General features: G+C 53.9%; 1 protein-coding gene across 2 annotated transcripts in view; it reads left to right on the top strand.

Moving 5' to 3' along the window:
• Window positions 1-12,323, top strand: part of MYOM3 (myomesin 3) — a 55,630-nt gene that overhangs the window by 17,691 nt on the left and 25,616 nt on the right. For both annotated transcript variants that reach the window (XM_021095533.1, XM_021095534.1), the window contains 8 exons: window positions 763-904; window positions 2,007-2,206; window positions 2,895-2,948; window positions 3,294-3,421; window positions 5,386-5,569; window positions 8,667-8,841; window positions 11,482-11,603; window positions 11,996-12,183. In XM_021095533.1, the coding sequence (XP_020951192.1) occupies window positions 763-904; window positions 2,007-2,206; window positions 2,895-2,948; window positions 3,294-3,421; window positions 5,386-5,569; window positions 8,667-8,841; window positions 11,482-11,603; window positions 11,996-12,183 (1,193 nt within the window). The remainder of the gene's footprint in view (window positions 1-762; window positions 905-2,006; window positions 2,207-2,894; window positions 2,949-3,293; window positions 3,422-5,385; window positions 5,570-8,666; window positions 8,842-11,481; window positions 11,604-11,995; window positions 12,184-12,323) is intronic.

Below are 12,323 nucleotides of genomic sequence, written 5' to 3'. Positions count from 1 at the left end.
TAGGGGTTGAATCGGAGCTGTAGCCACCGGCCTACGCCAGAGCCACAGCAACGCGGGATCCGAGCCGCGTCTGCAACCTGCACCACAGCTCACAGCAACGCCGGATCGTTAACCCACTGAGCAAGGGCAGGGACCGAACCCGCAACCTCATGGTTCCTAGTCGGATTCGTTAACCACTGCGCCACGATGGGAACTCCAATTCCATACTTTTCTAACTCCAAAGAACATATTAGCCTCTTTTACAAAATGACTCATTTCTTTTTTAAGTTGTCAACCTATAACCATTTTATTTATTTATTTTTGTCTTTTGAGGACCACACCCGCAGTATATGGAAGTTCCCAGACTAGGGGTCAAATCAGAGCTGCAGCTGCCAGCCTACGCCACAGCCACAGCAACACCAGTTCCAAGCCGCATCTGCGACCTACACCACAGGTCAGGGCAACTTCGGATCTTAACCCACTGAGCGAGACCAGGGATCAAACCACATCCTCATGGATATTAGTCGGGTTTGTTACCACTGAGCCACAATGGGAACTCCCCCATAGCCATTCTAATAAACCAAACAAACAGATGAAGAGAAGAAAAAATAAACAATGAAGAGGCGGTCATTCAGGTCCTGGTCCTCAAGATCGAAGCTGAGCACCCCCGAGGGTTAATGAGAAGAGGATGATGGGTGGGAACAGGAGGGGGTCGGTTGCCAAGCAGGCGTGAACCTGAACTGCCTCCCCTACTCTCTTCCCGCCCCCTACCCTGGGTTTCAGATGCTGCAGCCGAGAAGCCAGGGGCCCCAGGCTCCCCCCTGAATGTCCAATGCCTGAATGTGAACAGAGACTGCCTCATCCTGACCTGGACCCCACCCAGCGACACCCGGGGCAACCCCATCACCGGCTACTCCATTGAGCTGTGAGTGCTGGGGGTAGATGGCTCTGGGAGGATGAGAGTGGGGGCCAGAGGATAAAGGGCCCCCATGCCTCTCCTCGGAACAGGATAGGAGGCAGACCTGCTGTGTTATTTAGGGGCCACAGAGGGGTGTCCACTGATACCTGCAACTCTACCTCTGGGGTCAGCCGCTGCCCTCTGGACCCTTTACACCACAAGCTGACTCTGGGAGGGGCAACCAGTGCTTGAAACCTGAGCACATGTGCGTGTGCTGGCTACTTTCCTCCCTGAGTGACAGAGATGGCGTAGCTCTGACCCGGGAGGGAGGGAACAAGCCAGGAAAAAGGAGGGTCTGGGGCATCCCGCCTCCTGCACTCGCTGCCCGCTCTGAGGCCTCCCTGGAGGTATCACCTCATCCAGCCACTGATGGGGTTCAAAGACTGTACACCTGGAGCTGCATGCCTTACCTCACTGAATCCTTACGACAGTGCCTATCTAAGGGGGAAAGGGGCTCTTTTGTGCCCATTCTACAGATGAGGAAACTGAGGTATGTGCCCAAAGTCGTGGATGCAGGATTTGGACCCACGTGTGGCCACTGCCCCATCCAACCAGTACTGTGCTGGGGTACCGCCTGAGGACAGAGGTACCCAAAGGGCACAGAGAGCCCTGGCTCTGAGGGTCACTCCAGAGCGCACAGCGGCAGGGAGTGGGCAGCCCTCAGGGGAATGCTAACTACCATTTATGAGCAGTGTGATCTCGGGCCAAGTACCATCTCACTCTCTGAATGCAAATGTCATTGGTAGAAGGAAGGAAATCACGGCTAATGACAAGGATGTCAGGATTAAAGGAGATTGATGGATGTGAAGGGCATGGCACAGCTCCAGGCACAAGGAAAGCTCCATGAGAGCCACTAGCTATTCTGATTAGCATCGTGGTTGGTGGAGGATGGTGACAGGGCCTCCTGGAGGCCCGAGGTCAGAGCCAGGCTTTTTAATGGAGACCAGGACTTCAACAGGCCGGGATGAGCTGAGCGGGCAGCCCGGGGTGGGGAACGGCCTGGCAGAGGCTCAGACTGGGAAGATGGGAGTCATGGGCAGGAGCTGAAGCCAAGGCTTCTCTCCTGCAGGTGCCAGGGCGAGTCTGAGCAATGGGTGCCCTGCCACCAGGCCCCCGGTGGGACCTGTCGGTGCCCAATCCAAGGCCTCATCGAAGGCCAGAGCTATCGGTTCCGGGTGAGAGCCATCAGCAGAGCGGGCAGCAGCGTCCCCTCCAAGGCTTCAGAACCTGTCGTCATGGGTGATCGTGAGGAAGCCCTGAGGAAGACAGGTGGGTCCAGAGGCCTCGAAGGGGCATTCCAGGGCATCATATCAGGGCACACTCAGGACTACCTCACACAGGAGACAGGAGGCACAGCCCCCATTCCAAGCCCTGTTCCAAGAAGGGAGACACAGCCCAACCCTCAAGAACCCCTAGTCTGATGGAGGAGACAGAGCCTTGGGAAACCCTAGTCTGATGGAAGAGGCAGTGCTGCCCTTAGCAACCCGTAGCCTGATGCGGAAGGTACAGCTCATCTGATGGAAGAAGCACAAACCTGTCCACACAAGATGCTAACCTGGGGTGAAACCACAGCGCCTTCTTTGGATGCCCTTAATCTGAAGGAGGAGACCCGCCCTGCCCCAGGAGCACCAAGCCCAGGGTACAGGGGGGGAGCAGAGCCCTCTCAGCCCTGAGGGAGGCATCAGCTGACTTGGGTTTGCTGTGCCCTGGGGATCCAACTCCATCACCTCTCTGGCCCCTTTGTCCCAAGAGGACAGAGCATCTCTGGGGTCTGAGAACAGCAGCATAAGCCTCTAGGCCCCTGAGCATGTCGGGGCCCAGATGGACCCGCCTGAGGACACACAGTGAGGGGCCAGAAGTCAAGGACCAGGAACAGGGGAGCATCGGCACCCAGAGCAAGGCAGGCCCTGTCCTGCACCCCTACTGCTCCCCCAACGTGCTCCCTTCTCCACCCTAGAGATCCCCTTTGACCTGGGAAAAACCATCACGGTCAGCACAGATGATTTCGAAGGTATGTATGAACCTCCTGACACTTGGCTTCAAGCCCCCTGTCCCCTTTGTGGTTCTGGAAGCCTTGGGAACAAAGTGGCCAAGAGGCAGAAGCTGTCCGTGTGTGGGGTGTGGGGAGGGAGGCCAGGCTCGCTAGTGGGTGGCGCGCCCCTCGTGGAGGAGGTAGATGCTGGAGAAGGTCCCCGGCAGGACTTGGGGAGACCTGGGTTCCAGCCCTGGCTCTGCCCGGCCTTGCTGGGTGAATGGAGCGAGTTTCCATCCTGCTCTGGACCCCAGTTCCCTCCTCCTTAAAGTGAGGGGCTGAGGTTTGGGGTCTCTGAGGGCCCCTGGATGACTCTGATTCCAGAGGCGGTGACCATACCCTCACCTCCCACCGACGTCCACGCCAGCGAGATCCGTGATGCCTATGTGGTTCTGGCCTGGGAGGAGCCGAAGCCCCGGGGCAGAGCCCCGCTGACCTACTTCCTGGAGAAGGTACGGAGACCCCAAGGGCCCCAACCCCAGGTCGGCCTGAGAAATGGACATGCTGCGGGGCCAGGATGTGGGGGGGATCGGGAAGGCCGTGGGAGACCCCAGCAGTGTCCCCTGAGGAGGTCTTCAGAAAAGAGAAGAGCATTCGTGCCTGGAAGATCCTGAGCATAGCCCTGCACAGAGGCAGGGGGATGGATTAAATGACCTTTTGAGAGTCCCTTCAGCCCCAAGAGGCCAATTACTAATGGCAATTCCTGAAGCTGTTCATGGAAATACAGAAAATTAAGAGATATAGGCGAGGAGTTCCCATTGTGGTGCAGTGGAAACGAATCCACCTAGTAACCATGAGGACGCAGGTTCGATCCCTGGCCTCACTCAGCAGGTTAAGGATCCAGTGTTGCCATGAGCTGTAGTGTAAGTCACAGACAGGCTCGGATCTGGCCTAGCTGCGCCTGTGGTGTAGGCCAGCAGCTGCAGCTCCGATTCAACCTCTAGTCTAGGACCCGCCATATGCCACAGGTGCGGCCATAAAAACAAAAAAATCAAAATTAAAAAAAAATTTTTAAAGAAAGACAGAGACAGTAACAATAGTAAGAGCCACCATCTCCTGGGTACACCCCCACCCCAACATCTGGTCACACATTGGATAAAACACCTCTCCTTGGCCAGGACCACGGTGGGAGGGAAGCTAGGCTGGTCATTGACTAGCAGCACTTACAGGGCACTGGGAGGGGCAGGGTGGGTGGGTGTTGGCACCAGGAGGCGGGAGTAGAGTGGATTCATTGTGGATTCACTAAACTTATACTATCCACCTGTCATGTGCCCGGCCCCGTGCTGGACCCAGTAAGTAATGGGAAGGTGAACCTTTCACTGGGACTAGAGTGGGGGCAGGAGTCTGAAGAGGGGACAGTGCGTGTCAAGTGGGCTTCACAGTAGAGGGGAGGCAGAGTGGAAAACAGCACGGTGTTAAGATCCATTCCAATCCTGAGTTGTGCTGTGTGAGCTGCTTTGCTAAATTCTCTGAGCCTCAGTTTCCTCCACAGGGAGGTGCTTCCCTATGAGGATGAAAAAAGATGCAGCACATGGCCCGGGCCAGCCACCTAGACTGTAAACCCTGACCTCCGATCGCCCTAAAGGCAGAGGCCAGGTTTGCCTTCCCATTACTTGCTGGATCCAGTACAGTCCCAGGCACATAGCAGGTGCATAGTACAGGTTTCATGAATCCACAAATAAGAAAGTTCCAGGGAGAAAGAAAAAAGAAAAAAAAAAGTTCCAGGGAGGAGTCTTGGCTCTCGTGATCCAAATGGGCCTCCACACACCTTTATAGGTGATCCTATTTCTCCAATGTAGAAAAGCTGTGCATAATTGAGGGTTTGTTTTGGGGTCAGACTGCCTGGGTTCTAATCTTGTCTCTGCTCCTCAGTAGCTGTGTGACTTTTTGCAAGATATTTAATCTCTCTGGGCCTCAGTATCTTCTTGCATAAAAGAGGCATAATCATTGTACATCTTATAGGGCTGATGTGAGGATTAAATTGACTGAAGCACACCAAGACTTAGAATGGAACTTGGCACACAGGGTGGCAGGGAGTAAGCCATGGGGTGGTACCATGAGAGGGGTAAGCCATGGTTGGATTCTGGATAAACTCGAAGGTAGAGTCAACTGGGTTTGCCGGTGGAGCATATTTGAGGGGCAGGAAATGAGAGAAAGGTCCCAGGGCGGCTCCCAGGGCTTTGGCCTGAGCAGCTGCAAGGATGGGTGCCGCTAACTCGATGTGGGTGGCCCTGGCCTGGGGGCAAGGTCCAGAGTCAGTTCTGGACATGTTGACCATGAGGTGCTCAGTGGGCATCCGTCACGGCGACAGGTGGAGCCAGAACTCAGGGGCTGAGGGGCCCCCTGGGCCAGGGATAGAAGTTACCAAGGGGAAGACAAGCACTTCACCAACATGCGTTTCTCTCTTGCATCACAGTCAGTCATAGGTAGTGGCACCTGGGAGGCCATCAGCTCAGAAACTCCTGTGAAATCCCGGAGATTCGCCCTTTTGGATCTGGAGAAAGGAAAGTCGTATGTCTTCAGGGTGCGAGCAGTAAACCAGTACGGCATGAGCGATCCCTCGGAGCCCAGCGAGCCCATCGCCTTGAAGGGGAAGCCAGGTACCTGTGTGATGCAGGAGATGAGGCCAGGCCAGGCCAGGCTGTTACAGCCAGGATTCAGGAGCCCACCGCTGCAGGGATAGAGCCCTGCCCAGTTCGCTGTCCCCGACCACGTCTCCCTATCACGAAGCTAAAAAGCAACATGATCTCAGGCCTGCAAAGTTTTAGAACATCAGGAATTACATTTCTGGAGGCCCCTGTAGCTCAGCAGGTTAAGGATCCGGTGTCCTCACCGCTGTGGCTGGGGTCGCTGCTGTGATGCAGGTTCAGTCCTTGGCCCGGCAACTTCCTCATGCTGCAGGCACGGCCAAAAAAATAAATAAAATAAAGGAATTATATTTCACTGGGCGGGAGGCTCTAGGAAGTACAGGCATTTTTTTCTAGATGAGCAATTCACAGGCTGCAGAAGCCAGCTGGGTCCAGCGGAGGAGGCGAGTGTGATCAAGCAGTCCCTCAGTTCTAAAGGGCTCCAACCAGAGCCTGATCCTCGCACTCAGCCAGGGCTGAGCCCCTGAGCCGGCCTCCCGCCCTCTCCCTGGGGGGGCTTGAGCTCTTCCACCCTGAGCGCTGCCTCGCCAGGTGGGACCCCTCTCCTCTGCAGCACTGTGTGGGTCTGGGCAGCTCATTTCCAAGCAGCTGACCTTCTCCTCCTCCCTCACCAAAGCCGCTGCTCCGAAGGCCTGGTTACCGCCCCCACCCCAGGCCCCTTCCCGCGTCTCCCAGAGGCAGGTCCAGCCTGGTCCTGACTTCCCAGGGCTCCCTCTCTCCTCTGAGGCCTCTGGATTCTGGGGGGTCTTCCCTTTTTGATCAGATCAGATCAGATTAGAAAGTTCCCTGCCACGGCCATCACCAACTTGTCCTTTAAGGAACACAGCTGCAGCTGTGCCCGTCTGAGAAGAGCCTGATAAGCTGCAGGGCCCATATGAGTAAAATTTAAAATCCTAGATTTACACTGCTATGATAACATAGAAAAAAGAAAAAAATATATGTGTGTGTATATGTGTGTGTGTGTGTGCGTGTGTGTACACACATATATATTCATAGTTGGGATAAGTAGGTTGGTGGACTAGTGAACTTTAATTCGGGTCTGGTTAACATTTAGGCTTGATTCAGGAGTTCCCGTCGTGGCGCAGTGGTTAACGAATCCGACTAGGAACCATGAGGTTGTGGGTTCGGTCCCTGCCCTTGCTCAGTGGGTTAACGATCCGGCGTTGCCGTGAGCTGTGGTGCAGGTTGCAGATGCGGCTCGGATCCCGCGTTGCTGTGGCTCTGGCGTAGGCTGGTGGCTACAGCTCCGATTCAACCCCTAGCCTGGGAACCTCCATATGCCGCGGGAGCGGCCCAAGAAATAGGAGCAACAACAACAACAAAAAGACAAAAGACAAAAAAAAAAAAAAAAAAAAAAAAAAAGATTTAGGCTTGATTCAGGGGCCTGGCCAGTGCGTGGTTTGTGATTGGATGTGGGCAGTCTCTGCACCACAAGGCACCCTCAGGGCAAGGTTCTGGTACAGTTCAGAAAAGGAAGGGTGAGGAAAAGAGAGGAGGGCAAGGGAGGAAAAAAGAAAAGGCATTTATTTGTATTATAAAAGTTATTATACAAAAATGGGAAAAAAGAAAAGCAAGAGAGAGATAGGGAGGGAGGGGGGAGGGAGGGGGGAGGGAGGGAAGAGAATGCCCCCACCCCCAGGATTCCACTGCCCAGGGTAACCGCTATGAGCATCTAGGTGCCTGGTCTGGTGTTTTGACCACCTGCAAACCAAAGCATCTTTGGGAAAGTCCAATCAAACCTCAGGTAGACCTTTGCATTCTACCTTCAAAATTGACATTATAGCGCGAACAGATCATCAGGTCTTGAAATCCTCCTTGAAACCCTGATTTTAGTGCTGAGGGCCACTCCATGCCCTCAGCTTAAGTTCTTGCCTGTGGGTTGAATCAGGTCTCTCCGACACATGGGGTCCCAGAGTGGCTTCCTTCCAGCCTCTCCGCTCCGCCAAGCCTTCCTCTACTACTGCACTGCCTCCAACTGTGACTGGATATGGGCAGTCTCTGGACCACAAGGACCTTCCTGAGCCCAGGACCCCAAGTCCATTTCTCAGTACTTCCCCTGGGCCAAGCCCAGAGCCTGGCTCAGAGTAGGCCGTCGATAAATACTGGATTTATGTTGGATGTTTGCTGAGTTTAGCCTTTGTCTGTTGACTCTGAGGCACCACCAGAACCCAAGGAGAGGTGTCCAGGAGAAAATGGAAGATGAAGCTCTAGAATTTAGGAGAGAGAGCGGGGCTGGAGGTAAAGCCTAGGGAGTCACCTGCGGAGGGGTGAGGGCTAAAGGATGGAAATAGGTGGACCCTCGAGACAAGAGGAGAGCAGAAAAATGGAGCAAGTCAAAGAACGGAAGCTTAACGTAGTCCCACATTTGGGGCCAAAAGAAAGATGGGGAGCCACCAAAGGATGTGTAGGGAGTATGAGAAGTAAAAAAAGAACTAGGAAGATCCTATACCTGCCATCCATCCATTCCCCATCCATCCATCCATCAATAAGTCCACTGATCCATTCATTTATCTGTCCATCCATCCATTCATCCATCTATCCATCTATCCATCCATCCACCCATCCATCCACCTATCCATCCATTAGTCCATTGATCCATTCATTTATCTGTCCGTCCATCTATCCATCCATTCTACCATCCAGATCTGTCCATCCAACAAATCGTGGCAGCCTCTACCTCAAAGAGCATAGTCTTGGGGGGGCCATGAAAGTTAGTTTCAAAGAAAAAGGGATGAAATTTCCTAGAAATTAAAAATAAAGGCTGAGGAAAATTGTCAGATTTGATGACCTTTGGGGGGGGATTGTAAGGATTAATGAACCGGGGTTTAGAGAGGAAGCAGAGAAAAAGGGGGGAGGACTATCAGAATGCAAGAATTGGGAGCACACCTCCGGGACCAGGGAAGAGCTACCCACAGCCCAGGGCATGTCTGGAATGCACTGCCCCCGCCCCCCCCCCCACTGCTGTGGGAGCTCCTCCCTGACTCTCCTAACCACCCCCCCGGGTCGTGTAACTCAGCATCTTCACTCAGCCCACATTTCTGTCTTTTAGCCACTCTCCCTCCTCCAGCTCAAGTTCAAGCTTTCCGAGACACACAGACCTCTGTCTCCCTGACCTGGGAGCCCGTGAAAGACAGCGCAGAGCTTCTGGGTTATTACATCTACTCCCGGGCGGCAGGATCATCCGAGTGGCAAACAGTTAACAACAAACCCATCCAGGGCAACAAGTGAGTTTGCCTCCCCCTTCCCTGTACCCCTTCCTGTACCCCGAGAGGCGGGGCCGTAATAATAATGAAGCCTATCATTCACAATTCTTGAGCACGGGGCTCTTCAAAGCTCTTTTCTTATATTAGGTCATTTAGTTCTAGCAGAAATTCTATGAACTTAGGATTTTTTTTTTTTTTTGGTCTTTTTAGGGCCAAAAGCATATGGAAGTTCCCAAACTAGGGGTCAAATAGGAGCTATAGTCACTGGTCCATGCCACAGCCACAGCAACACCAGATCCAAGTCGCGTCTGCAACTACACCACAGCTCACTGCAACGCCAGATCTTTAACCCACTGAGAAAGACCAGGGATTGAACATGCCTCCTCATGGGTACTAGCTGGCTTCGTTACCACTGAGCCACAGTGGGACCTCCAGGGTGATTATTTTTATTACCATGGTACAGATAAGGAAACAGAGGCACAGAATGGTTAGGTAGCTTGCCAAATCCTCCTTAGCTAGGAGGTGGAGGAGCCAGGACATGACCCAATTGGCCTCTTTAGCCCTTGCTCAGGGTGTGCTGTTTGCAGGTAGCGGTGACTGGCTAGGTCTTGTCCCTCCAGGAGCTTAGAGACAGAAGGAGGCAGAAGGTACAGGCAGGGAGGCCGGGGCTCAGGCTCCGTACCCACCACCCTTGACTCGCCTGCTGCGCCTGCATAGAGACTCGCCCTGTCTGAGCCTCAGCTCCCACCCCTGAGCACCTGCCTTTCCAACTCCCCTCCCTTCTGGGGCTCTGCCCTCACTCGGGGGCCCTAGTCCTTGCAGGCAGGAGCCTCAAGGCTCTGGGCTCATGACTTTTCTCACATTTGAGGTTCTGTGGGGTCAGGAGCTCAGGTAGGAACACCCCTCCTCTCTTTCCATCAGATGACTGACCTGGCCCTGACCATACCTGTGGGCTCCTCTCACCCTGGACTGTGAGCCCCAAGTCCATCTTACCCAGAAAAGGGGACGGGACCTTGTGCCCCTCTGGCACACAGTGCCTCAAGGTCATTTATGCTTTGTCACTGCCAAAGGTCTCCAGTTGCAGAGTGATCAGGTTTTGGGCAAAGGAGCTCAGAGTCCAGGTTATCCCAACAACAACAACCACAATAAGAGTCAAATCTGCCCTGACTTGCCTTCAGATGTGCTTCCTGGAGGGCAGGGGTTGAGGGAGAGTCACGTGAAGAGCGAGGTATGTCTGAAGAACGCATCCCACGTGGGGCGTGGCGTGGCATGGTCCCCTGCTCTGTCCAGAGAACGTGTCAGCTGTGTGCATGTCATTGGTCACATGTGGCAGGGCTGGAAAGAGGCTGAATACTGCTGCCCAGGAGTGCGGGCTGGGTTCATGGCATAGAGGGAGCTCAGCCACGCAGTGGGGTCTGGTTCACAATGATAACGAGCTCCACAGACCCTGGATCACAGGAGATGCTCAAAAGAGACCTGAATGAACAAATAAATGAATGAATGATGAATGGGTAGGCACTAGGTTCAGGAGAGCTGGGCTGCGCTCCGGGCTGTGGTCTTAGTTGGCCGTGGGCTCTGGGCTCACCTTATTCCTTCTAGGGCAGCCCTTCCCTACCTGTCAAATGAAGGTATGAGACATTTTGATCCATAAGGGCCCCTCCAACATTGCACCGTTCAACTCCTCAGGGTCAATTGGCCAAGAGAAGCTCCCTGTAGCTTTTGCTGCAGGAAAATGTTGATGAGTGATAAGGGAGGAAACGAGTTCACAATTGGGTGTTATCAAGAGGGACAGGATTGGAGTTTCCTGGTGGCACAACAAGTTGAGGACGTCCATTGTCACTGCTGTGCCTTGGGTCACTGTTGTGGTTATGGGTTTGATCCCTGGCCCGGGAACTTCCACATGTGCAGCAGGAAAAAAATAAAATAAAATGCTATTAAAGAAGGGACATTTTCTCTTTATGTCTCTGGCTGACAGTTCTCTTTGAGGGTCTTTTAAAAGACTCTGTGTTTTAGGCGTTCCCATCATGGCTCAGTGGTAATGAATCCATGAGGATGCAGGTTCAATCCCTGGCTCCACTCAGTGGGTTAAGGGGCTGACATTGCCGTGAGCTGTGGTGTAGGTCACAGACACAGCTTGGATCCCATGTTGCTGTGGCGGGGGTGCAGGCTGGAGGCTGTGGCTCTGTTTCAAACCCTAGCCCGGGAACTTCCATATGCCGTGGGTGTGGCCCTAAAAAGACAAAAAAAAAATTTTTTTAATAAATAAATAAGAAATAAAAACTCTGTATTTTAGACTCACAGCATATATGAAGATAAGAAGGGCCACTGGTTGTGTTTCCAGAACGAGGCCCATAGTCAGGGAGATGCACCAGGCTGCTCAGTTCAGGGGTTGGCTACCTGGAGCTTCAATGTATATCTTTCCCAGCATATTTGCATTTTAATAATGGGCTCTAGAAGCCACACCCTTTAAAAAACCTCATCCTCCAGAGTGGAGGCATCACTTTGATAGCAGGGGCTAGGTCTTGAGGTAAGAAAATGGCCCAGGGACCTCAAATCCTACCACGCTGGTGGCCGCTTATCCCCACAAGGTTGTTCGAGAAAGTTCAGAAAATGTCTCCGAGCTGTTTGGCCATCCCTGATGGCTGCATGTTTCTCTCGAAGGTTTACAGTTCCCGGGCTGAGGACGGGGAAGGAGTATGAGTTTTGTATCCGGTCGGTGAGCGAGGCTGGAGTGGGTGAGAGCTCAGCCCCCACCGAACCCATCAGGGTCAAGCAGGCTCTGGGTGAGTCCAAGGGGCAGGTGCAACCTGTAAGCCTCTGGGGGCAGCGGTGCTGGGCAGAGAGTCGGGGGCTTATAGACCACCACTTGGAGGGTCCAGTCCCAGAGGCCATGAGACAGAAGCCTTCTCGTGGCATCTGGCTCTGACCCTGACCATGCCTTCCTTTGGGGAGGAAGTAACAATGGCCTGAGGTCAGGGGGTGAAGTCTGACCAGCTCAGAGGTCCAGATGCCCACCATAAAGCAGAGTCAGGGTTACCAGTGGAGGCTACCAAGTTAGCACCCCTGGAGCAGGGTGGGCACCCACTGGGGGCGCCATTGCTTCCCTCAAGCTCCTCCCCGCCCGGTCTGGCCACCCCTGGGGAGCAGTGGCCCTCACCTCCTTGCCTCCCCATAGCTACACCCTCCGCTCCATATGATTTCATCCTCCTGAACTGTGGGAAAAATGATATGGTCATTGGATGGAAACCCCCCAAGCGTCGTGGAGGTTGCAAGATCCTGGGCTACTTCCTGGACCAGCACGACTCAGAGGAGCTGGACTGGCACGCCGTCAACCAGCAGCCGGTCCCCACCCAGTTTTGCAAGGTAAGGCTGGAATGTGGCCACTGGCCTGGTGGAGACCAGAGGTCATGGCGGGAGGTGCTGAGGCTGAGAGAGGCCTCAGGTTCCCTTGCCTAGATAATCCAGCTCATTGTCCAGGGCTGACCAATCTTGTTTAAAGCCCC

Source organism: Sus scrofa, chromosome 6 (genome assembly GCF_000003025.6).
Source record: "Sus scrofa isolate TJ Tabasco breed Duroc chromosome 6, Sscrofa11.1, whole genome shotgun sequence".
NCBI lineage: Eukaryota > Metazoa > Chordata > Mammalia > Artiodactyla > Suidae > Sus > Sus scrofa.
This window is presented reverse-complemented; position numbering and strand designations above follow the sequence as displayed.